Source organism: Martes martes, assembly GCF_963455335.1.
Source record: "Martes martes genome assembly, chromosome: 7".
NCBI lineage: Eukaryota > Metazoa > Chordata > Mammalia > Carnivora > Mustelidae > Martes > Martes martes.
In genome coordinates this window covers 29,111,375-29,137,667 of record NC_137894.1, presented here as the reverse complement: position 1 = coordinate 29,137,667, position 26,293 = coordinate 29,111,375, and the positions used below count along the sequence as shown (strand labels likewise).

At 54.5% G+C, this 26,293-nt stretch overlaps 1 protein-coding gene across 1 annotated transcript in view; it reads right to left on the bottom strand.

Moving 5' to 3' along the window:
• Positions 1-1,396: 1,396 nt before the first annotated feature.
• PSTPIP1 (proline-serine-threonine phosphatase interacting protein 1) overlaps positions 1,397-26,293 on the bottom strand; it is a 47,590-nt gene continuing 22,693 nt past the window's right edge. Inside the window, exons 4-15 of the mRNA XM_080808998.1 lie at positions 19,476-19,510; positions 19,118-19,224; positions 16,735-16,797; positions 15,984-16,082; positions 15,102-15,147; positions 7,693-7,772; positions 7,001-7,099; positions 5,853-5,949; positions 5,331-5,421; positions 3,019-3,074; positions 2,688-2,812; positions 1,397-1,705 (exon numbers count right to left, since the gene is read on the bottom strand). Coding sequence (XP_080665124.1) covers positions 1,574-1,705; positions 2,688-2,812; positions 3,019-3,074; positions 5,331-5,421; positions 5,853-5,949; positions 7,001-7,099; positions 7,693-7,772; positions 15,102-15,147; positions 15,984-16,082; positions 16,735-16,797; positions 19,118-19,224; positions 19,476-19,510 — 1,030 coding nt within the window. The 3' untranslated portion in view covers positions 1,397-1,573. The remainder of the gene's footprint in view (positions 1,706-2,687; positions 2,813-3,018; positions 3,075-5,330; positions 5,422-5,852; positions 5,950-7,000; positions 7,100-7,692; positions 7,773-15,101; positions 15,148-15,983; positions 16,083-16,734; positions 16,798-19,117; positions 19,225-19,475; positions 19,511-26,293) is intronic.

The window sequence follows — 26,293 nt, the reverse complement described above, 5'->3', positions numbered from 1 at the left end:
CTGGTTCTGGATCCTGGAGATTCCAGTGCTGACCCTCACTTCCTTCTCCATCACACATGAACCCTCTCTCAGCTCATGGCGGGCTACTGTAGGTGGGCAGGAGCAGAAAGGAGCCCCCTTTCCTCTCTCAGAATAGCCTCCCTGTTTCCTTGGCATTTCTTGGGTCACCTATTCTCAGAAGTCTCATGACTGCTCTCAACCTCAGGACATTTCCTGTACTGTCGTTAACTTTCTGGGCTGCTTGGTCTCTTGACTGAGTCAAGAGCTCCTGGAATAAAGCAAGGGACTGAGGCTTTACTCCTCTTGCTCTCCCATGGGGCAGACCACAGCGGCTTACGAATGAGCAAGCAAAGGAACAGTCCTAGAGAAGGGTGGTCTCCAGGGGACAGTAACCCCCTTTAGCAGGATCTCTCAAGGTGTGCACAGCGGAGGAGTATGGCATGTCCCCCTTCTGCCCCTGCAGTCTGGCCCCTTGTGCTGACAGTGTTGGGCTCCCACAGGTGAGTGAGGGGGAGGCCCAGGACTGAGAAGCCATCAGTCCGCACTGCTCTCTCCCTGACACCCACTCCTAGTGCCTTTGGCAAGGGTGGAGCCTTCTGTGGCCAGAGCAGGGCTTTGGCAGGCTTTGGCCAGCCGTGGAAGTTGTGTTTTGGGGGGCCTGGGTCCAAAAAAGAGAAAGGCCTGAGAGCATGTAGAACAGAAGAGGAGTCATCCCCGCAGGGCCCTAGCCGGCCTGCATGGGCTCTGGAGCCCCTGCCTGGGTGGGATTTGCCGTGTCCGACAAGGAGTGGCACAGGCTGCAGTGGCTTCCCTGTGCCTCAGCTGGGGGTGGGGGAGACAGGATCACTTGTACCCACGAGGTGCTAAGCCTGTCTTCCTGGACTCTGCACGTGGCCCCTTCACCTCCAGGGGACCCATTGCCTGTTTCCTTCCCAGACTGAGCTTGGCTCATCCCCAGAATGTTCTAGGCGTTTCCTTCTCCCTGTGTGCCAATATTTACCCCACCCTGATGCTCTTCTCTTCTTTGTGCCCTGTCTGTTGCTGCCCTTCCAAGGCCCCTTTTAAGTCCCTCTGCCCCAAAGAAGCCTAGTGCCCCATTGCAGGTCTCCTGAGCCCTTTCTCATCGCCCCACCCTGTTCTCCCAACCCCTGAGGCCTTCTCCCATTTGCCCGCATGTGAGTGTGTCTCCCTCACAGTCTGGGAGTTCCCAAACTGGGGCTGGGCTCTTCTCCCCCGCAGCAGACAGGACAGACTGGACTGGGCCTCCATGAGGACACTAAAAGTAACTAAGCTCTGCCCCCCCCCCATCCCCCAGATTTCTTCCCTCACTCCTTTGCCTCATCTTGTTCCGGGTATTTGGACACGGGGGCAAAAGACCAAAAGGGACCCCTGCAGACCAAGGAATAAAAATGCACTCCTTTATTCCCTGCAGGAGAGACAGCTCAGGGAGCTGCCAGCATCCATCCTGGGGGACAGGCTCCATCTCGGGGCCCCAGCAAGACCAGGGCAATGATTAGGGGTACCACTGGCCCCATAGGCAGGGCAGGTCCAGGTGGGGGCTGCTGCCCCTTCCTCAGAGCTTTTCCAGGTAGGAACCAGGGACGAAGCCACGCTGCCCATTCCGTTCCACTGTCCACCAGCCATCCTCCCCCTCCAAGATGACTTCCAGGATGTCTCCCGCGGAGATATCCAACTCGTCAGAATTCTGGGCAAGAGAACAAAAGTGCGTTGGGCTGGAAGGGCCACTTTGGGGGGCTGGGGGTGGGCTCTGGTTGGCACCCCACCCCAGGCAGTAAATGCAAGCTTGTCTCCTGGGTGGACAGAGTCCTCAGAGCTGCACGTGGCCTCCTGGAGCCACAGGACAAAGCTGCTCGCTGGGCTGGGGTGGCCTCTGGAGACAGGTAGGGTGTGGGGTATCTGTGGGACTCAGCCTCCTGCCCTCCCTGGTTTGTCATTGTAGGCCTCCCTCACCCTGGGGCTTCTTCTCCCCACTTGCCCCCTGCTGCCCCCGTCCCCTAGCTCTGCTCTAGACACAGGGTCAGGTGTGCTCACCGTGCTTCACACATTTCCAGGCCCACCACATGCAGCCTCCCCGCTGCTGGTGAGCCAGCCCCTGTCATGCAAGCACACTCTCATTCTCTTGGCCTGTACCCCTGCCAGCCAAGGACCAGACTTTGGGAGTCTGCGCAGCCCACGTAGCCCCGAGGGATGCTTTCCTTCGATCTGGGTGGACTAAGGGGGCTCTGCAACCCTCACCTCAAAGCAGGGAGCAGACTGGACTCCCGAGGATCTTGGCACAGCTGCCCGGTGGCCCCTGACCATCCTCTCTCCCCACAGACCTTGGAAAACCAACCCGAACCCAGCTGAGGGGCTCATTCTAGCTGTAGCCTATTCTTGGCACCCATGGCCCCAACCCGAGGGCACAGAGGCTGACCCACAGACCCTTTCCTGCAGGTAGCCCCAGCCTCCATCAGCATGCCTGCCCCTGCACGCACACCTAGGCAGACAGAGGCCCTCGTACCCTTCATTGTTTGCTCAGCACAGGTACACAGAGGCCGCTCCTAAGTGGCAGCTGCTGTTCTGAGTCTGAGGGCACATACCCCAGCACACTTCCAGGGCACATGCCTCTGTGTGACCACGCTCAGGCATACCTGGCCCTCCTGAGGAAGGGAGGGTGAGGGCCTCACCTGGGCCGTGTAGTCATAGAGCACCCTGTATCCCTGGGCTGGCAGGGTTGGGGGGCCCGGCGCCTCCTTCACCGCAATGGCAGAGTAGACAACCTCATTGTGTTCGGGCATTGGGGTCAGGGTCTCTGTGGAGGCGGAAAGCAGCATGAGAGGCCTGGAGCCCACCCCTGTCAGAGGCAGTGATCCCCGGAGACACCCCTGGCATGGAGCTTCCCCAGGCTTGGCTCAGCCACCCCACAAAAGCATTTGGACAACCCATCCGTGCCATAAGGAGTCTTCTCCTTTTCCCTGGGGTTAGTTGTTCAGCAGCCCCCATGTCACCCCCGGTCACCTGCAGAAGCTGCCAGTGATATAGTCTTGGGACTTCCATGCAGCAGCCCAGAGAACCTGGGGACAAGAAGGAAAGCGGGTAGGCCCTGGAGGGAGGGGGATGAGGCAGGGGGCCCGCAAAGCTTCAGGGCTAGGGCCATCTGGCCCCCAGGCACAGAGCAATATGAAGTGCCCCTCGGGCCAGAGGGCTCCCCCAAGGATGGTCCCCTCAGAGTTCAGCCCACTTGTGCCCCACTGGAACCTTCTCCTGCCTGGACCCAGCCAATCCTATCTCCCTGCGCTCCACCATGACCCGGCCAGCCCAGCCGCTCCCTGACCGTGCAATGTAGGGACTCCAGTGTCCACATGAGGCAGTGCCAGGGTAATTCACCCCTTCCCCTGTGCCTGGCTCAGGCCTGGGCTGAGCAGGAGGCATGAAGTTTTGTTGAATAAAAGAACGGAACAAGCAAGAAGCAGACACTCCATGCACCGGTGGGGAGGCAGATGTGGGTACCCCATGAAGCAGGCAGTGCTGAGGGCTACATAAGTTGAGGCTGACGCTATTCCCAGCTTCAGGAAAGACTTCCGGGTGGGGTCGAACCAAGTCCTGAAAGAGCTTTACCAGGGAGATGGCACAAGTCTTGGCCAGTGAGCGGCAGCAGTGCAGGGGGAGCTCCTCATGGGTGGAGGAGTTTGCGGAGTGGGCCTGTCTGGGGGTGTGGGAGACAAGACTAGAATAGGGACCAGGCCAGACCCCAAGGGCCCCTGAGTGTGGCTCGGGCCTGTGGGAGACTGTCCTGGAGTGCTACCTGTGGCACAAAGGGCCTTTCCCACAGGTGGAGACACTCAGTGATCCTACCCCCACAAATGAGCCCCGGGCCTGGAAGTGGACTCACATGCCCAGGATGGAGACACAGGGACAGGCACGTGTGGACCTCAGGCCAGGCAGCTGCAACAGCAGTGGCACAGTCCTGCCCCTTGGGCCACTGAGTCAGGGTAAAAGCCAGCAGGCCTGTGACTGAGAGGAGCAGAGGTCGTGGGCCCCCCAACTACCCGTTTCTCTAGAATTATCTAAGCCTGTGACACCAGTTCCTTTAGGCACTTCCCAGCTGCTGCTCACCCCTCCCCCGCTGAGCCTGGCTTCTAGCTGGGCCCTGTAGTGGCCCCTGCCCATCCTGCCAGGGGCCAGGCCCCCTCCACCTGGTCGGACGTCCCTCTCTCTCATCCTCAGGAAGGCACCCCTTTCTTGACACCGCCCCAGATGAGCTCTTCCATCCAGTCATTTAAATGACCATCTGTGTTGAGCTCCAGGTTCTCCCCAGGGCTGCAGGGAGGCCCGAGTCCCCCACAATTCCACCAGGTAAGATGGTGGGGGGGGGGCTGCCCTCCTCCTGGGGTCATTGGCTCCTCACAGTTCCTGGAGGGGCACGCTGGGCTTCCTGTTGAGCACGGGTGGTTGACCTCTGCCTCCAGAGGCGTCCTCCAGGGGAGGCTCCGGGGTTCCTGAGGCCTCAGGAGAAAGCTGTCCTCCTAGGGCTGGGGGACCCATCAGCCCGTCCTCGTCCTTCCCCACCACCTGCAGGCTGGGCCTTCTCCGCATGAGGCCGGACGGAGAGAGGGCATCACAGGGGCCTCAGAGTGGGAGTGGGGCGCAGGCACATGTGAAACCCACAGATGCTCTCAGATCCCCAGCGACAGGGCACACGGCCCCCTCAGGAGCCTGGCTGCTGGAGGGCTCCCTGAGAAGGCTGTAGTGCTCTCAGTGGGCTGTCACCGTTGTGCCCGCCAGGCCTGAACCAAGAGAGCCCTTGGGTTCTGAGTCTGACGCAAACAACTCATGGGCTCCGGATCTCGAGAAAGCAAGTGACTTGTGCAGGTGACACAGTGACGCATGGTACAAGGGTCCTCTGCAGCCAAGCCAGAGAAGAGGCCCTGAGAAGCCCAGGGAAATCTCCCAAGAATCTCGGCCCTGCTCCTGTGCCCTGGTCCTGCCCCAGCCAGAGAGTGTCACCACTGCAGCATGACTGTCCAGGGCACCAACCCAGGGTAGCAGCCGGGCCCGAGGGACATGGAAGCCAGCCTGGGGCCTCCCTGGAGCTCCAAGCACAGTCACCGGTGAGTAGTGGGCTGTGATTATTTGCTTAATGTCTGGGACCCCTTGGGCTGCAGGTATCATGAGCCACATTAAGTCCGTCTTGTCCCCAGAGTGCCCAAGACCTAACACAGCACCAGGTCCACAGCAGGAGCTCAGTAAATACATGTGGAAGAGCCACTTGCAGGTGGGAGGGCTAGACCCTCTTCCTGGTGCCTTCCCAGCCCCATCAGGCTCCTCACCTCTTTATCATGCCGCAGGATGGCTGGACGCCAGGGCTGCCAGACGACGAGGTGACCTCCCGATCATAGTAGTTCTGGTAGGGCACAGGAGCTGTGGGCAGCAAGCCGGTGAGGCCCAGGGTGGCCGAGGACAGGGCAGGCAGGACCTGTGCCACCTGATACTGCAACTTGTCCCCATCCAGAGACCCAGACTGAGGCCCCACTTTCCCATTCTGGCCCAAGGCTGCCTCTGGGCAGGGGAAGGGGGCCTCTATCACTTCTATGAGACATGGAACCAAAGAGGTTCTAAGAGGGGTTCCCATCCCTACTCCCCCTTCTGAGTGTTGCGGCAGGCAAGGAACCCAGCCAGGGGCCTGCATCGTCCCCGAACCCTCCTCTGGGTCTGCTAAGACTTCTTCACCCAGAAGGGAGCTGTGAGCTGCCCTGCCTTGTCCCAGCAGTGGAGGCTCAGCTGGGGCCAGGCATCCTCGGGACAGAGGGGGCTGGCCCCGGCGGCTGTGCTGCCTGTAGGCCGGGCCTCACCTGGGGGCTCAGTGCCTGTGCTCTTGGCTTGGATGAAGCCATCGATGTCGGCTTCCACGCTGCAGCCTTCTAGTGTCACCCGCACCTCCTCGTAGAGCTGGGGTTGGGGAAGAGCAGAGGCTGAGGGTCCTTGATGCCCACCCTCGTCCAAGTCCTGCTCCTCGGTGGGCCTGAACTCTGGCCAGGGACCCCCATCCCACCAGCCTCCTCTCGGGCCTTGTGTGCACAGCTCAGTGCCTGCGTTTGGGCGCCATGGCATGAGGGGTCAGAGCCCTGGCTGCCAGCTTCTCCTGGTTCCTAAACACTAGCTGTGCACAAGGTCCTGTGCGAGGGGTGTACTCACTCCTGCCCTCGGGAGTAGACACCGCTTTCCCCACTTCACAGACAAGGAAACAGGGCAAGTATCTTGCCCAAGGTCCCAGAGCAAGAATTCAGTGCAGCCAGACTGGATTTCATTTGACAGGATCCAAAGCCCACACTCCTTCTTCTGCCAGAAGGAGGCCACCAGGTGGGCTCAAGTCATTTTCAGGGGGGAAAACTCCAAACCCCACAGTCCATGGGCAGAAAGGATCAGGCAAGGAACAGCAGTGGGCATCAGGAGTCCAACTACCTCAGAAGAGAGCTCATGGCTCTCAGGCTGCATTAACAGACGTCAGAGCCCCTGGTGTGGAAGTGGCAGCCCCTCTTTCCTGGGGGAACCTCCCTGACACTCCTGGCACATAGAGTGCAGTAAGGGGAACCAGGACACCCCACAGGGACTGGGGGCAGAGGAGGGACTCCAGCAAGCACCAGGTGTGGAGTAAGCTGCCCAGGGTCTTCCAGCCTCTCTGCAAAGCTCTGAAAGGCAGTGTCTACTGGCCTCCCTGACCCCAACGGGGGGGGGGGGGGGGAAGGCGCTCTGCAGCCCTGAGAGCAGAGCCAAGGACCGTGGAGCAGGGTAAGCAAGGAGGCAGATGCCAGGGCAACCCCTGAAGCAGCCTTCCAGGCAGGGAGGCCAGGGCTCTGCGCCGAGCCCCTGTCCTTGGGACCCTGAGTGCTTGTTGATGGACTCAGATGGACCCAGGCATGCTGCTGTCTGCAGGCTGCCCTCCCCTCACACCCTCCCCCCAGCTTACTCCCTGCCCCTCCCTGTCCATGCCCCCCCCCACCTCATCGTCCTTGACACACTGCAAGGACAGCTGGTTGCAGTGCACCCACATGGCGTTGCGAAGGATGGTCAGTCGGTCAGACTCTTGCAGCTGGAAGGCCTGGGAGGTGGAGGCGGGATGGAAGTGAGAAGTGAGGAAGGGCTTCAGGGCCAGGCCAGACTGGGCCCTGCTTGACCCAGCTGGTGCTCACTAGCTTACACCCTGCTCTGCTGAAAGCCAAGTCCAGAGGAAACACCCTTCTTGGGGGATCCCCATCCCCACCTCTGTGCCAGTGCCTGAGGCTTCTGGTTCCTGCCCTCACCCTCCCTCCAGGCTCCACCACACACTGGAAAAAGTCCTGGGGAGTGTTGTAAGAGGAGCACTAGACCCGGAGCCCTGAAGCCTGTGTCCCAGGCCTTGTCGACCAGCAGGACCCAGAGAAGCTATGAGTTTTGTCTGAGCCTCAGTTTTGCCTTCAGCAAAAAAGGGGGAGGGATGCCTGCCTATAACAAAGGGGCCCAGTGCACAAAGCAACATGGTGAGCTCCCAGAGACAGGGACCAGCACGGGGCCTGGGAAGAGAGTAGACAGGTGAATGAGGGAATGAGGCCTTCCTCCCACCACCTTTGCTTGCCCCCATGAAGCAGCTGGAGGAATGAACATCTTTCCCATTTTGCAGCTGGGGAAACAGGCTCCATGCCTGAGGTCACTCACCTCACAGGTGGTCCGGTGCTCCTGCTCCCACTCGCCCCGCACCTTCTCCAACTGCTCAATGTTCTGCTTGTACACTCGCTCTGGAAGCACAGGTGGTCCTCAAGGAGGCCAAGGCCCAGGCACCCTCCCCGACCCCTACCCCTTTGCTCCTACAGTGCCCCTGTATGTACAGAGTGCCTTCCAGATCCTTGGAGTGCCCCCTCCTCCCGCAGACCGGCCCTGGCTTGTGGTGCCTCATCTGAATGCCTGTTATGGCCGCCTGTTCTGGTACTGGTCTTTTGAAGGTGACTCTTAACTTCCCACTGTGCTCTGGGCCGCCCAGTGCTGCAGTCGAGCCCATCCCTCAAGATCAGAGTTCAGGCCTCTTGCCATCCCTGGGTCCCTCACCCCCTCACCCTTTGTAGATAGGAAAGTGAGGCCTGGAGAAGGCAGCACTGAAGGAGGTAGGAGCATGGGAGCTGTGGGGATGGAACCCAGCAGGTTTGGCCATGACCTCCATTCCCAGAAATCTGAGGGACACTGATCTGCCAGCCAAGGGGGAAGCTGGGTCCTGGGAGAGGCAGAGCAGAAGGGAGAGCATTTCCAGGAAGAGTGGGGGTGAGCTCTCTGGACTAGGAGGTGTGCCAACAGAGACAAAGGGTGTTGGGGAGAGGGGTTCTGGCATCAGGTGAAAAATGGAAAGAGATCTAGAGGAGACTGTGTGTGTATGAGAGAGGTGAGTATGTCTGTCTCCCGTGATGGCAGGGCTGTGAAAGTCCTGGGCTCTGGAGCCAGAGAGCCTGGGCTGAAATGCAGTCACCACCACTTCTTGGCTGTGTGACCTTAGGTAAATTACTTAACCTCTCTGTGTGTCAATTTCCTCATTTGTTAAAAAGGGGGATGCAAGAGTGTGGCCAAGCCACTAGGGACTAACTTCACCCACTAGCACACCTGCAGCAGCTGCAGCCAAACCTGTCAGCTAGCCATGCTGGTCGGTGACCAGCCCTCCCTACCAGCAAACCTGCAGCAGTCAAGGCCAAGTCACAACAGGAGGGTATATGTAGCCCACACAGGTGATACCTCTGGAGTCCTGGTTCTAGTGAACAGGAAGGATTGTGCTATTGGGCCGCACAGGACAGCCGCTACATAAGACCACTACTTTCAAGTGCAGGATTCATAACTGACCTACCTAATACATAGAAACAAACACAGAAAAAATGGGGAGAAGAAGAATATGTTCCAAATGAAAGAATAAAACAAAACCTCAAAAAAAGAAAACAAAACATAAACAATCTACCTGGTAAAGAGTTCAAAGTAACAGTTATAAAAATGCTCACCAGACTTGAGAGAAGAGTAGATGAACTCAGAACTTCAACAAAGATACAGAAAATATAAAAAAAGAACCAAGCAGAGCTGAAGAATTTAATAACTGAAATGAAAAATACACTCTAGTGTATTTTTAGCACCTGGGTGGCTCAGAGGGTTAAACCTGTGCCTTCGGCTCGGGTCATGATCTCAGGGTCCTGGGATCGAGCCCCGCATTGGGCTCTCTGCTCAGCGGGGAGCCTGCTTCCCCCTCTCTCTCTGCCTGCCTCTCTGCCTACTTGTGATCTCTCTCTCTCTTTCTATGTCAAATAAATAAATAAAATCTTTAAAAAAAAATACACTAGGAAATCCATAGCTGATTAGAGGATGTAGAAGAACAGATCAGTGATCAGGAAGATAGGGTAGTAGAAAATATCCAAGATAAATAGCAAGAAGAAAAAAGAATTTTAAAAATGAGGATAGGTTAAGGGACATCAGGTGTACTAAAATTTGCATTTTAGGGGTCCTAGAAGGTAAAGAGAGAAGGGGGGAGAAAACTTACTTGAAGAAATAATAGCTGAAAACATCCCAAACTTGGGGAAGGAAACGGACATCTGAGTCCAGACATCCAAGGTCCAGTAATCTCAGAAAGCCCCGAACAAGACAAGACAAATCCAAAGAGGGCCACACCAAAACAAATAATCATTATGAGGTCAAAAATTAAAGCTAAGAAATCTTAAAAGCAGCAAGAGAGAAGCAACTAGTTATATATAAAAGACACCATAAAGCTACTAGCTGATTTTTCAGCAGAAACTTTGCAGGCCAGAAGACAGTGGTGTGATATTAATAAAATGCTGACAGAAAAGAAAAAAAACAACTTAAGGGATGTCTAGCTGGCTCAGTTGGTGGGAGTGTGTGACTTGATCTTGGGGTTGTGAGTCTGAGCTCCACATTGGATGTAGAGATTACTTTTTTTTTTTTTAAGATTTTATTTATTTATTTGACAGACAGAGACACAGCAAGAGAGGAAATACAAGCAGGGGGAGCGGGAGAGGGAGAAGCAGGCTTCCCGAGGAGCAGGGAGCCCGGCACGGGGCTCCATCGCAGGACCCTGGGATCATGACCCGAGCCAAAGGCAGATGCTTAACTACTGAGTCACCCAGGCATCCCAGATGTAGAGAGTACTTAAAAAATAAATTAAAAACCCTAAAATCAAGAATATTCTACTTAGGGGCGCCTGGGTGGCTCAGTGGGTTAAAGCCTCTGCCTTCGGCTCAGGTCATGATCCTAGAGTCCCAGGATCAAGCCCCACATCAGGCTCTGTGCTCAGCAGGGAGCCTGCTTCCCTTCCTCTCTCTCTGCCTGCCCCTCTGCCTACTTGTGATCTCTGTCTGTCAAATAAATAAATAAAATCTTAAAAAAAAAAAAAAAAGAACATTCTACTTAGCAACATTATCATGCAAAGAAAAGTTAAAGGAGTTCATCATCATTAAACTGACCTTACAAGAAATGTTGAAGGGATTTCCTTAAATGTAAAAGAAAAGGCCGTAAATAGAACCAAGAAAGTGAAAGGGAAGAAATGTCACTAGTAAAAGCAAACGTATTGTAAAAATAGTAAATCAATCACTTATCAAGCTAGTATGAAGGTTTAAAGAAACAAGTAGTAAAATCAATTATATCTACAAAAAGTAATCAAGGAATATGGAAAATAAAAAGATGTAAACTATGACATACATAAAATGTAGAGGGAGAAGTAAAAATTGCAGTGCTTTTAGAACGTGTTGGAACTTAAGTGACCATCAAGATAAAATAAACTGCTATATACATAGAATGTCATATATAAATCTCATAATAACCACAAACCCAAAACCTACAGTAGATACACAAAAAAGAGAAAGGAAACCAGGTGTAACACTAAAGTTATCAAGTCACAAGGGAAGAGAGCAAGAGAAGAACTATAAAAACAACCAGAAGACAGTTAACAAAATGCCAATAAAAACATACCTATCAATAGTAACTTTAGATATAAATGTACAAAATGCTTGAATTAAAAGACATAGGGTGACTGAATGGATAAAAAATAACACCTATCTAGGGGTGCCTGGTGCCTCACTTGGTTGAACATTTGATTCTTGATTTTAGCTCAGGTCATGATCTCAGGCTCATGGGATCAAGTCCTGTATCAGGCTCCATACTCATCCTGGAGTCTACTTGTCCCTCTCCCTCTGTTTCTCCCCTGGTCTTGCTCTCTCTCAAATAAAATCTTTTTTAAAAAAATAAGACCCATCCAAATACTGCCTACAAGAGACTCACTTCAGACCCAGAGACACATACAAATTGAAAGTGAAGGAATAGAAAAAGATATTCCATGCAAATGGAAGCATCAACAACAACAAAACTGGGGTAGGAATACTTACATCAGACAAAACAGACTTTTCAAAAAGACTGTAATGAGACAAAGATGGGCATTACACAGATAAAGGTATCAGTCCAACAAGAGGATATAACAATTGTAAATATCCACACACCCAACATAGGGACACCTAAATATACAAAGCAAATAGTGACAAACACAAAGGGAGAAACTGACAGAAATAACAACAATATTAGAAGACTATCTCCACTTACATCAATGGATAGATAATCCAGACAGAAAATCAGTAAGGAAATGATGTCTTTGAATGACACTTTAGACCACATGAACTTAAGATACGTACAGAAGATTCCATCCCCAAACAGAATACATATTCTTTTCAAGTGCACATGGAATATTCCCCAGGTGGGTGACATGTTAGGCCACAAAACCAGGCTCAGTAAATTTAAGAATATTAAAATACTATCAAGCATCTTTTCTGATCACAGTATGAAACTAGAAATCAATTACAAGGGGAAAACTGAAAAAAAAACCCACAAATGCATGGAAGCTAAACAACATGCTACTAAACAGCCAATGGGTCAATGAAGAATTCAAAAAGGAAACCAAAAAATACTTGGAGATGAATGAACATGGAAACGCAACATTAACAGAATCTCTGAGAGGTGGCCAAAGTAATTATAAGGGGGAAGTTTATACCAATACAGGCCTACCTCACAAAACAAGAAAAACCTCAAATGAACAATCTTATCTTACGTCTAAAAGAACTAAAAAAAGAACAAAGCCCAAATTATTTCCTTCCCAAAGAAGGACATAATAAAGATTAGAGTGGAAATAAATGAAATAGAGACCAAAAAAAAAAAAAAATCAGATCAATAGATCAATAAAACTAAGAGCTGCTTCTTTGAAAAGAAACAAGATTTATAAACCTTTAGTCAGATTCATCAAGAAAGAAAGGACTCAAATAAAATCAGAAATGAAAGAAAAGTTACAACTGATACCACAAAAACAAAGAATTATAAGAGACTACTAGAAAAAAAAATACATGCAGAAAAACCATTTGACAAAACTTCAATATCCATTCCTGATAAAAACTCTCAACAAATGGGTTTAGAGGGAACATACTTCAACATAATGAAGGCCATCATATGACCTGATCCACGGCTAACAGTGAAAAGTTGAAAGCTTTTCCTCTATGATCAGGAGTAAAACAAGGATGTCCATTCTCATCATATTTATTCAGCAATCAGAGAAGGAAAAGAAATGTCCAAATTGGTATGAAAGAAGTAAAACTGTCACTGTTCACAGAGACTAACCCTAAAGCTTCCACCAAAAAACTATTAGAATAAATGAACTCAGTAAAGTTGCAGGATACGAAATCAATATATAGAAATCTGTTGTGATTCTGTACGCCAGTAATGAACTAGTGGAAAGAGAAATTAAGAAAACAATCCCATTTATAATTGCACCAAAAAGAATAAAATACCTAGGAATAAACTTAATCAAGGAAATGAGAGACCTATACTCTGAAAATGAAGGCCTTGATGAAAGAAATTGAAGACAACACAAATAAATGGAAAGATATACCATGTTCATGGGTTAGAAAATCTAATATTGTTACAATGTCCACATTACACAAAGAAATTTACAGATTCAGTACAATCCCTATCAAAACACCAACATTTTTCACAGAACTAGAACAAATTCTAAAATTTGTATGGAACCACAAAAGACCCTGAACAGCCAAAACAATCTTGAGAAAGAAGAGCAAAGCTGGAGGTACCACAATCATAGATTTCAAACTATACTACAAAGCTATACTAATCAAAACATGTACTGGCACATAAACAGATCCATAGGTCAATGGAACAGAATAGAGAGCCCAGAAATAAACCCCTGCTTGTATGGTCAATTAATCTATGGCAAGGAGGCAAGAATATACAATGGGGAAAAGACAGGCTCTTCAATGAATGACACTGGGAAAACTGGAGAGCTGCATGCAAAAGAATAAAACCAGACGACTTCTTTATACCATATACAAAAATAAGCTAAAATGGATTAAAGACCTAAATGTGAGACCAAAACCATAAAAGTCCTAAAAGAAAACCTGGGCAGTAAACTCTTGGATGTCAGCCTTAGCAATATTTTTCTGCATCTGTTTCTTCAGTGACGGGAAGCAAAAGCAAAAATAAACAATTGGAACTACATCAAACTAAAAAGCTTTTGCACAGCAAAGGAAACCATCCACAAAATGAAAAGACAACCAGCTGAATGGGCAAAGGACAATATTAAAAATATATAAAGAACTCATACAACTCTACATTAAGAGAAAAAAAAAAAAACCGGGGACCCCTGAGTGGCACAATCGGTTTAGTGTCTGACTATTGTTTTCAGCTTGGGTCATGACCTCAGGGTCATGGGATCAAGCCCCACGTTGGGCTCTGTGCTTAGCATAGAGTCTGCTTGAGTTTCTCTCTCCATCTCCTGATGTCCCCCACCATGCATTCTCTTTCCCTCTCTAAAGTAAATAAATAAATCTTGGTGGTGGAGGGGGGGGACCCAATCTGATTTAAAAAGTGGGCAGAAGACCTGACTTTAAAAAAAATGACATACAGATGACAAATAGACACGTGAAAAGATGCACAATATCACTCATCATCAGGGAAATGCAAATCAAAACCAGTGAGATATCACCTTATATCAGTCAAAATGGCTAGGATCAAAAAGACAAGAAACAACCAGTGCTGGTGAAGACGTGGAGAAAAGGAAACCCTCTTGGACTATTGGTGGCAATGCAAGCTGGTACAGCTACTATGGGAAATAATATGGGGCTTCCTCAAAAAATTAAAAACAGAACTATCATACAATCCAGTAATTCTACTTCTGGCTATTTACTTGAAGAAAATGAAAACACTAATTGGAAAAGATACATACACCCCTATGTTAATTCCAGCATTATTTACAATAGCCAAGATGCAGAAGCAGCCTGAGTGTCCGGTCAACTGATGAATGGATAAAGAAGTGGTGTATATACACAACAGAATACTATTCAGCCATAAAAAGGAACGAAATCTTGCCATTCGTGACAACATGGATGAACCTAGAGGGCATGATGTCAAGGGAAATAAATCAGAGAAAGAGAACTGCCGTATGATTTTACTTTATGTGTGAAATCTAAAACATGAAACAACAAAAACCAGAAACAGAATCATAAGAATAGAGAACTGGTGGTCGCCGGAAGGCAAGGGGCTAGGAGGAGGCACAAAAGAGTTGGAAGAGGATGAAGAGCTATAAACTTCCATTAATAAAATACATGAATCACAGGGATGAAAAAAGTATAGCCTAGGGAACAGAGTCAATAACGTTGTAATTACCCTGCACGGTGACAGGTGGTAACCACATAGATCGTGGTGAGCTCTGCCTAATGCTTAGGATTGTCGATTCACTATGTCGTACACCTGAAATTAATCTAACATCATACGTCAACTATGCTTCAATTAAAAACTTAAAAGGGAGAGAGCAATAGCAGCCACCTCACAGGCTGTTAAGCAGAGTAGGTGATACACACAAAGCCCCAAGAACACGGATATCTTTATTTTACTCGCATGATTATGTGAGAGTGGTGAGCATGTGCCTCTGTGGAGTCATGTGTCCGTGTGTGTCCCCAGGGCGAGGAGAGAGTGCCGGGGGGCAGGGGGCAGGCCTGTCTGGCCACCCTCCCAGGTCAGAGGAAGCGAGCAGGGCCGCGTACCTGCCTCCATGGCTGAGTCCTTGCACTGCTTGGCCTTGTTCTGGCTCTGAGGAGAGAGAGGGAAAGCAGAGCTGAGCTGGCCCCAGCCCTCGGGGGCCCTGCCTCCCCGGGGGGGCTCTGAAGGGCTTCTGTCCCAGCCTTCCTGAGCCACCCAAGAGGACACTCAGCAGCCAACTGTGGGCACGTCCCACCAATAACTCCAGCCTCACCCCACAGAGGACCACAATCAAAAAAGGTCCGGTACAAAAAAATAAAAACAGAAGCACGTAGCTCGTGCCTGCACATGCGACAACTGGACATGAAGACCTGAGGGAGAAATGTGGATGGGCAGGTCCCGCCGTTCTACCTGGCCACTGCTGGCCCCGCTGGCTGGCGCTTGGGCTCTGCCCTCAACTTGCTGCCCCTAACTCACCCTCAGGCCCCTGCTCTTTCTGGGCCTCGGCTTTCCTGTCTGTGCAATGGGCGAAATGTGCTCTTGGGCCCTGGTATCTCCGGCAGCCCACCCTGGCCCAGAGGCCAGAGCACTCAAGATCTTGGGCGCTTGATGGCCTGGGTGTGCATCCTTTCTCCACTGCTTCTTGGCTCTGAGACCTCGGACAAGCCATTCACCGTCTCTGGGCCCATTTCCCTTCTGTGACATGGGTCTCCTGAGCCCCTCTCCATGGGTTATTATCTTATCTCCATGAGAGTTAAGCTGGCCGTGCCTGTCCATCCCCTGAGACTCTAGGAAACCCCTTTCGCAGATGAGGAGATGGAGGTTCAGAGAGGAGTGAGCAGATATCCCAGCTGCAGACCTTTCTTGGGGTGTCTATGGCACCTCCTTCCCTCCCTGCCCTGTTCCAGCCCTGGGTGACACCATACGGCCTCAGTGGCCCCACGTACCTTCTCCACCTGCTTCTGGGGGCCGTTGGTGCTAATGCGTTCGAAGGCCTGCTCGGCATCATCAGCGTCCCGGCACTTCTGCTCATATGACTTCTTGGACTGGGTGGGAGGGGTGGAGAAGTGTGACTGCGGGGGCGCCCACAGTGAGGGTCCCTGAACCCAGCCTCCCTTCTCCCTGTCGGGGGCCTGTGGGTGGAGTGGGGGCCTCCTCACCAGGGACAGGGGTCTGGGGGTCCAGAAGGGAGATGGAGAAGGGAGTTTTATTCCCAGGCCCTACCGCCGCTGGGGACTCTGGCCCTGCCCATGGCTGCATCCTGTTTAGAGACATGGTCCCATCAAACCACCAACAAGTCCCCCCACATGCCATGCATCCTCATGATGCTGGCCTCTGCCTGTATTGTCCCCTCTTGCAGAACCCCTTTTCTCCCTCTCAGCTGGAGTCCCAGGGGACACAGCTCAGCAGTCTCTTATCCCTCCACCCTGAGTCCCCAACTGACAGCATAGATCATCCTGTGGGCCACTGTCTGGGACTGACTGCCTGCTCCTCAGTCAGGAGCCCCCCAAGGGCAGGGCCTGGGCCTAGCCACATGGGCCCTGAGTTCCCCGTGCATCCCCAAGCACCCAACAGGCCATGGTGTGTGTTGTCGGACAGGTGGTCAGAGGCCAGCCCCGTCCCAGGAGCCCAGCTCAGGGTTCCTGGGGTCTGCACCATGAGTCCCCCACGCCTCCAGCCCAACACCCTCACACTCACATCCATGGCCTTCTTGTAGAGCGACAGCTTGCTCTTCTGGACCCGGTCCATGACAGCCTCGTACTGTAAGGGACATGGGGCTCTGAGCAGGGGCGCTGTGGCCCCCGGATGCTCCTCTAGGCCAAGAGGATGGGGTGGCCCCGGGATGAGGCACAGCCTCCCCTCCTGGCTCTGAAGGGGACAGTGACAAGACGTCCTCTCTCCCACGCCCCGCTCTTTCTCAGTCTCTGCTCAGGGACAGAAAACTAGAGCCCAGGACAGGATGTGTCCATCATGACTTTTTGCTTCAGACTCCAGCCAAGACTTGGTCTCTGTCCCTGGAATACCCACCCTGCACATAGGCGCGCACGCACGCACGCACGCACGCATGCACACAGACACACACACTCACAGAGACCCCCTCGTGGCTTCTGTACATTCTCACACCTGTCACTCACTGTGTACACACTCTGGCACACTTATGCCAAGCTCCACATGACACACACACAGAAGTACACACTAAGAGGTCCCCAGTGTCCCCACTGCTCACACTTGCACATGCAGGCCTTCATGTGCGCTTCACAGGACGTCCACACACCACACACAAGTACACACAAGCATACTCTTGCACGTCCCTGTGCACAGCCATGGGCCTGTTCACACAGGGGAACACACACCCCTGCCACCAAACTTTTGCCACCTGTGGGCACACAGGACCAGTGCACCCTGACCTCACCTCGCAGGCTTCTTGCTCAGGCAGAGACTGAAAGGCAGCTGTGACAGAGATCAGGGTGTGAGGAGGACAGAGGCTGGCTTTGCCTCGGGTCTCAGCGGGCCCGTGCTGACGTGGAGCCCTCCGGCAAGCCAGCGGGTCACAGAGGTACAGGCACACACACACACGAGACACACGCACCTGCTCACAGCAGGCACACACGTGTGCCAGGCCCCCCCTGCTCCCCCCTCCCCCTCACACACACACGTGTTCATATGCACACAGGTGCATACACATGAGCCCGGGCTGTGTTCCTGCAGACTACCCCACAGTTCTTCACTTGGGGGGGCCCTGGCCGCTCTGGGGAAGGCGTCTCTCTGAAACACCCCCTCTGGCCACAGGAGAACTTAAAATAGCCAGTTTGGGGCCTCGCTGTCTCAGCGGGTGCTCTGCACCCTGCAGGCAAGTCCCAGCTTCAGAGAGGCCACCTGCTCCAGCACCTCGAGGTGGAGCTGGACTCTGGGGCTGGCTTCGGAGACCAGCTGTCTGCTCAGAGACCCAAATTTAGAATCCTGAAAGCCCGAGCCCCCGAGGTGGCTGGCTGGGTGGGCAGGGAGGGCAGCCACACTAGATTTCTGTAGTCAGAGGCACTCATCAGAGCCGGAGCCTATCTGAGAGGACCGAGGCGGGCTGGACCAGGGCTGGGTCCCCAAAGCCTGCGGGAGGGAAACTTGAGGCACAAAAGGAGAAGAGCTTGCCCAGGACACCCAGGCCCAGCCTGGCTCCAGCCATGAGCCCGCAAGCCTTTCCCCTCACAGCTCCGTTGTGTGGACTTCTCCATTTCTCCGATCTCTGGAGAGTCTGCAATGATCCTTCACCTCCAAGCAAGAAGTGCTTCTGTGTGCTGGCCTCTTCCATCCTGTCCGGGGCGTCCCCCTCATCACTAAAGCCTTGAGAGAGTGCGCACGTGGACCCAGCTGCCTTCCCAGCAGCCATGTGCTCAGCCACTCAGAGAGTCTTGGGCCTGGGAGAGGGCCCTGGGACACTGAGGTCACTAAGCCCGCTCCCACCCTACCCCTGGAGCTTCCCTGACAAACAACCTCCAGACTCTGCTTGCATACCTCCCATGATGGGGACCTTACTTCCTTCCCATGTAGTCCCTCCGCCTAGGGACACCCACGCCCCATCCACAGGTGAGAAGTACCTGTGGATGCCAGGGACGGCCTGGCAGCCCCCCACAGGCTCTGCCTGCCCCTCTCAGCCTGGGCAGCGTGGCAGAGCAGCCGCGAAGGCCAGCCACCAAGTCTGCCTTTCTCCTGCTCAAACAGCACTGACCCTTGGGCTGAGGACCAGTTTCTGGTGACTCCCCAAATCAGGCTGCCGCCTTTGGATACCCCCAAACTGTCAGTGATCCTCCAGTCTCTTGTAGGAGGATCATCAAGAAGACCCATGCCTTTCCCTCTTCCTGGCATGAGACAGCTCAGGGGAAGACCCCCAGCGGGGCTCTCAGGCCTGCACGCTGGGCCCTAATTCCAGGGCCCCGTCTCAGCGCGCAGCCATCCCCTTACCATCAAGTCACTCTCATCCCCAAGCCTGGAGTGCAGTCTCTCACCCTCCCTGGGCTCTGTCTGGAGGGACCATCCCCCACAACCTTCTCAGTGAGGATGCCCCACCCCCAAGCACCCGCCTCACCTTCTTCCTCTGCTCCTTCTGCCTCTCACGGAACTCCTCGAGGCTCCGAAGCTCCTCGCGCAGGGCCAGGGCCAGCTGGATGTGGGAGCTGCCCACATTCTCCATCTCTGGGGGCAGAGCACAGGGGTGAGGAGCCTCAACCACGCACACACTTACCTCTGCCCAGACCAGCCCCACACCCCCCAGATCCTCCACTAGCCTTAGGGCCCTGTGTGCAGCCTGAGCACCGCCCTCCCCACCGCCCCCCCCCACTCTCACCCCCCAACTAGAACCTATCTACCTCCACCTATGGGGACATGGCTGTTCCCAGAAGGTCCTGTCACTCTGCAGCCTGGGGTTGGGGACAGTCGGGACTTACGCTGCTTCAGGGAGTCAAAGGAGGCCCTCAAGGAGCTGCAAAACAGAAAGGCCAGGGTCAACGGGAGGAGGGCATGACAGGACGGAAGCGCCCCCCCCACCCAGCGATTTTCCTTTGGTGGGAAGGCTCTAGGTCACACACACTGATCCAGACCCAGACAGTGACCACCACTCAGAACCAAGCTGGGATTTCTGGAAGGCAGAGTTCCTCTTCGGAAATGGTAAAGCTATCACACCTCCCCCCTGTGGCGCAATGCTCCTGGTTTCGTGTTTTCAGGGCTCTCCCTCCCTAAGGGCACCCAGGCCTCTCCCATCAGGATGAGCTGAAGCGGGACAGCACAGGGTACAGACCTGGCTTTAGGCAAGTGGCCTGGAGGGTGTTTGGAAGAAGCTGGAAGGGAGAGGCAAGCCAGGCAGGGGTACCAGAGGGGAGAGATGTAGGGCAGGAAGAACGAGACATGGGGGAGGACAGCGAGAAACTGTCCCTGTTCCTGGCTGGGGTGGCTGGGCACACAGTGGTGACATTTCCAAGAGCAGACCCAGGAGAAGTACGTGAGCCAGGAGGAGTATACAATAGGGTGCACTGAGTCGGGGTGCCTGAGAGAGCCTCTCAGGAGGAGTCAGGAGGCAGCAGCACAGCTGTTCTGGAGTAGAGATGTGGGCGCGTGGAGAGCAAGAAGGGAAGAGGCTGGCCCTGGGGGAGAACGCCCAGGGGTTGGGCTGCTGGACAGCAGAGGAAAATACAGGGCACCCAGGTACATGAGAATTTCAGACAAACAACAAATAGTGTTTTAATATAATGTAATATATGGATCATACTTACATCTAAAAAGTAATTGTTGTTTATCTGAAGTTCGCATGTAACTGGGACTCCTATATTCTATACAGCGGCCCGGCCCTACTGTGGGGACTGACCCCCAGAACCACAAATGAGCTAAGGTGTCAGAGCCCACCCAGGACCCAGTCCTGTCTCCTGAGGGGTAACGGGGTACCATGAGGCAAACATCTCCTTGGGTCGGAAACACAACCAAACAGAGGCAAACGGCTCTCTCCAGGTCACTGGGGTTCAGGGACAGGGACCACTCTGTGGGATGAGCTCCCCGCCCGGTGGAGCAGGAGAGTGACTGGCAATCCCAGCCTGGGAAGGCAGCAGGCCCTGGGCAGGGGCTCCCGCTCCGCTCCGCACTCCCACATGCATCAGAAGCAGACCCGGGAGCTGGGTAGCCTGGGTCCAGGCAAGGCTCTGCTGCGCACTCGCTGTGTGACCTTGGGCAAGGGACTTACTCTCTGTGCCTTGGTTTCCCCCTCTGTAAAATGGGGATAATAGCACAAACAGGACGGTGGTGAGGAATAAATTAATTAATAGGTCTAAAGTACCTCTGTCAGGACCTGGCTGCTGTTGTGCCACCCTCCCCCGAGTCCACACCTGCACATCCCCGTCCTCGGGGGGGGGGTGTCCCCCAGGTCCCTGAACCTGACCTGAGCTATATACTGCCCCGCCTAAGAGTTTACTGGGTGCCCCCAGTAATCAGAACCCCCCCAGGTCTTGCTTTCAGCTAGGGGTTCCCTTGAGGTTCTCTCTGGGGCTCCATAGATCAGGCTCCCTTCCCCCACCTTGGCCCCCCACCCCCACCCCGCCGCCCATGCGGGCATTCGCAACAGACGGACTTGTGTCCACCAGCAGCTGTGTGAGGGATGCCTGGGCCTGTCGTGCCCCAGTGTGGGCCCATGGGTGCCAAGTCTCTGAGTGCACCCAGAGACAGAGGGCAGAGGTTGCAGACTGGCCCTAAGGTGGTATTTGGAGTGAAATTCTCTGCCTGCGTTGGCAGACCCTTAACCAAGGAGGCAAAATAAGCTGGGGCACCCTCTGCACTAGGATGCCTGAGGAGGCGCATTCAATCAAGGCAGAAAGAGAAACTGAGTCCAGAGAGTGGCCAGCCTCGCCGGATCATACAGAAGCAGCGGGCAGGCACCTCTCCCACCCCCCAGCCCCCCAAAACCCCAGACCCCCGACCCCCGCCCCCAACCCCACTCGCCTCGCCCCCCCCCCACTAGCCCCACCCCAACCCTCCTCGCCCCACCCCCGCTCCTTCTGCCCCCGCCGCCGAGGGCCTCAGGCTCTGCGCTCCGCCGCTCTTGCTCCCTGCCTGCCTCTCCGCGGAGCAGCGCGCCCGCCCCCTGGTGGCCGTACGTCCTCATGACGCCCGCCCGGGACAGCTCTGAGCTCCTGCCCTTCCGCGGCGTCAAGGCAGGCTTTCCAGGGGCCTCCCTCTTCGCACTGGACAGTTAGGGAAACGGAGGCTTCAGCAACCTGATAGGACCCCCAGGGATCCAGGCCTAGAAGAGAACTGCGGGGGTCTGGCCTGGGGTGGACCCCAGCCCTAAACTAAGTAGAGCTCCATGTGTGGTCCCAGGACGAGCAGCCGACCGTCCCCTGGGGGCCTGTCGGAAAGGCAGATCCTGAAGCTGAAACTCCGGGGCGGGGCCCAGCTCCCTGGGTTTTAACAGGCCTCCGGGAGCTGCTGCTGTCTGTTCGAATGAGAGAATGGCTGGCCATTCTCTGCCAGAGACGGTCCCTATTTCACAGATGAGAAAAACAAGCACCAGCGAGGTGAGGAAACTGACCCGTGGCCACACAGCGGGTGAGACGGCAAGGCCAGCCCCTGGCTTCTCGCCAAAGGAAGGAGAGGGGGACTGCCAGGGTGACCCCAGCTGCCCTGGGGTTGAGGGGTAGGACCCTGTTCTGACAGAATTGACACCGTGCCAGGGGCTCTCCCTCCGATCCCTCCACTTACCCACACACCCACGTTCTGCCTCAGTCTCTCCATTCATGGTGAGAGCCCCTCCAGGCTCAGTGCGTGCTCCCACTCCCCTCAGGCCCCAAATCCCTCAGGACCCCATCCCTCCCCAAAGCTCAGGACAGCACACGCACGGCCTGGTCTTCACCTCTTTTTAGATCTCGCAGCTCACCAACACCTCAAATGCAAAGTGTCCAAAACTGGACTCAGCTCCCCCACAAAGCTTGCTTCTCAGCCCACTCCCCTCTCAGTGAAGGCATCAGCCTGCACCTGGCTGTGTGCACCAGGAACCCAGAGTCACCCTTTCCTCAGCCCTCCCCCTCCCCCTGCACTGCCTTCTTTTTCACCTCCTCAATCTCCTCTCTGCCCGCCTCTCATTACCACCACCCCAGCCCTTGCCCCGTCAGCTCCGGTCCCCTAGAGTCACTTCCCACCTGGTAGCCCCATTTTCTGGGCTACCTAGTCACCTGACCACCCACCAGTTCCTTCTCTCTGTCAAGTTCTCTCTTGCCTCAGGGCATTTGCACATACTAACTCCCTCTGTGCAACATCTTTGCAAGGCTTCCCCTTCTGTCCCTCTGAGCATTTGTTCCTCTTGTCACCTTGGGCTGATGACTTGAGTGTCCCCCCACTGAACTGTGAGCCCGCTGAGCAAGGTTCTCTTCCTGGTTCCACCTGGTTCTCCTCCCCCTTATCCCTAGGGGGGAACAAATTCAACACTTGATAAATACCAAGGCTTTTCTCAATCCCAAGCCTACCCTGCCTCACCCTCCTTGGCCTGTGGACCCAGGCCCTCCCTCCCAGGCCCAGGGTGTCTGTAAGGAACCACAGTCTCCTGGGACAGCTGGTCCTTCTTCCTACCCCACCCCTGGATGCTGGGAGCCCCTGCCTGAGTCCACAGCACTGCCATGTGACATGCAATCTCCGTTCCCACCTGGTCAGTCCTGATGGTGACAAAGTCCATGCTCACCTTCGGCTCCCATTTGTCCCCTGGCTTGCTACCCACTGGGGCTGCGGGGGTGACGGTGCTCATTCTGCCTGGGACCAGGGTGGGGGGCAGGACTGCAGGCTGTGACTACTCTGGATGTCCCCCCCACCCCGCCCCTTGCTCACCTCTGGGCTGCAGTCCTCCTTGCCCAGCCCCCCTGTACCCAGTGCCGGGGACCTTCAGGCCACCAGAGCTCCATTCACACAACAGGGCCCGGGACACCAACTCTCTTTCTTGGCCCCAGACTTTCAAGAAGGCCTTGGTTCTGCGGGGGGAGGGCGGTCTTTACTTTTCCTGGAACCAGAGGCAGCCCACTGTGGATTAGCCGAGACTCAGCCCTGGAGAATGGCCTTAAACCCTGGTCTTGTGGAGGATTTGTGGAGCATTTGTAGTCTTTCTCTGCTCCATCCGACCCAGACAAGATGGCGTCTCGTAGCTTTTCTCCCTCCCAGGTCCTCCCTCTTGCTGCCAGGACCTGCTCAAGCTTCTCTTCTATTGTGTCTCTGTCACATGGCAAGGATGGGGCCTCATGCAGGCCTCTACCCTCTGTTATCTGCCACCAGCGTCCTTATGTGTGACTCATGCCACTGCCCTTTCTGACTTGGCCCTCAGGAAGCACGGCCTGAAACGCTCGGCTCAAACACAGTCGAGAAATTCCGAGTGTGAACACCTCCTTCCACGTTCTCCCCGCCATCTCATGCCCCTGCTGGGGCCTCACTGCCCCTGCCCTCCTGCTGGCCAGAGGCTCTGGCCTCCCAGCTGCCAGCAGCAGGCTCTTCTTGCCTCTGTGCCAGAGGCTGGGCCTGGCTGCGCTGGTGTCAGAGGACGCCTGGTGGGAAGAAGGCCTGCCTCCCTCCCCCTAACGCCCTCCGCATGTCTTCATTCTCTGAGTTCAAAAGAGAGATCATGAAAAAAAAAAAAATCCCTTTTGACAGGAAAACCACAGCATTTTAGGCTGTGACAAGGGCAGGTGAGGCGGAGATTCAAACCCACATGCCTGGAGGAGGTGTCCTGACTTGTGGCAACCACCCAGGGGCTCACAGGACGTTGGCCCCAGGCCTGCCAGCCATGATTTCCTCTCATTTCCAGAACCCCTGCCCTGTGGCACCCCAGGACCCTACCTGGGGCAAGGGGAGCAAGACAGGACGGGTAGGACTGGGCAGGGTAGAAATGAGAGCAGCCGCCAGAGCAAAGGCCCGGAGGCTGTAAGGGAGGGTCAAGGTGAATTTTCTGAGCCGGCTGTGCAGCTTACATTGTATGGATAAGCCCGTCACCCGCGCGTAATGAGGTCTTCAAAGTGCGCTGAAAGAGCTTGCGAGGCTCCCTCAGTGCAGGTCTTCTCGGGGCATTCTCTGTTCCATAGCCCAGCGGGCGTTAGCTAAGGCAGCAGGCGGAGGAGGAGGAGGCAGTGTCAGAAATGGTGTGAAGTGGGGCGTGACCTCCTGTCCGCATACAGGGCTGCGCCTCCAGGCCCCAGCGAGCTTTCCGGCCTGAGGTCAGAGGACCATGAAGAAATGTTGCCCCTTCAGGCAGCAGAAGAGGCCAGAGAGGCTGGCCCTCTCTGCCCTCTCTGCTCTCACTGGGCTTCTCCTGAGGTCACTAACTCCTCAGCTTGTGTCTCCCCATTTGCTCCTACCCAGCCTGTGCACCCCCAGCCCTTTACTTGACCCCCAAGGAGCTAAGGGAAAGCATCCCACGGGACCTAGAAGGGGTGGGTGGCCATGGCAAGGCTGGGAGCTGCACCCCACCAGGTGATGGGCCCTAATGGGCTGAACAGCCAGGCCATTCCCAGGGGCCAACCCCAACACACCTCCCAGTCTCCAGGACAATGAGGAAGTGACCCGTGTTGTCATGGCTATCCTTCACTCATCCCACAGGGAGCCCTCCGGGTTGGTTCTGGGACAGGGTGATCTGGCTCAATCCAAGACTCGAACAGTCACACAAGGCTGAGTGTTTGGGAGGACTTCCTGGAGGTGGTGGGGCAGAAGGCCCTAGAGGCAGGGGTTCTGAGGCAAAGGATCGGGGAGGTTCCCCACAGTGTGCTGGAGAGAGTCTAGCTTCGGGATAGTGGGGCCATTTATTTTATGTTATTTTTAGATTTTTGAATCCTCTAACTCAGCAGGGCATGGCAGGCACATCATTTAGGTGCTCCATAAATGCTTGCTGACTAAATGAATGGATGCTGGATGCTTGGCCCACCCCTAAAGAAAGGAAGGACTGCATGGTCTCACTAGTCTTAGTACATGCCACGTGGCTCAACAGCAACACTTCCTGAGCACCTAGTGTGTGCAGTCAGCCCCCTTGTGAGCTGCATAGGGCATGACCCTAAAGCAGGCAGCAGGTGAACCGGGTGGGAAGGGTTCAACCCCTGCCCCTCTTGCCCACTGGCTTTGAATGTTTCCCGACTTTGCCCACCTCCAGCAAGTTCCAGCAGGAAGGTGTCTCCCCTCCCTCTCCGTCTCTCCCAGGAGGTGCCCTCCCCAGGCCACCCTCCTCAGACCACCGCAGCCTGATGGCAGACTCGGGGCCATGCTGGTTCTCACCCACCATTCCATCTGTTATGGAAACCTGCGTGCTGGGCCGTGGGGCCCGTGTGCTGGGTCAGCTGTGCCATGGGACCTGGTACTCCCAACCTGGGCTCCAGCTCCTCCTTGGTAAGCAGAAGGCAGGCCCCATCTCTACTTCTTGCTCTGGTCTGGGGCTCTACCACTGATGCTCCCACTTGGACGAAGGCTGCCCTTCCAGTGATGCTGGCCTCCGGCTTTCTAGGCCAGGGAGGGGCTGGGCCTTAAAGGAAATGGCTAGGTTGCCCAGTCAGGCTACTCAGCGCTAAACCAAGTAGGGCGAGCCCAGTTTGTCTGACATACACAGGTGCCTATAAGACTGGCAAGAAGCCCACTGTTGATTGAGCATTGCCCTGACCTGGTTCTCTCTGTTTGACACAGTGATTCCAGGACACCTCCCAAGGGCAACTCTGCTTTCACAGCCCAGCCCAGGACTCAGAGGGGTAGTGACCACCCCATGGTCACACCA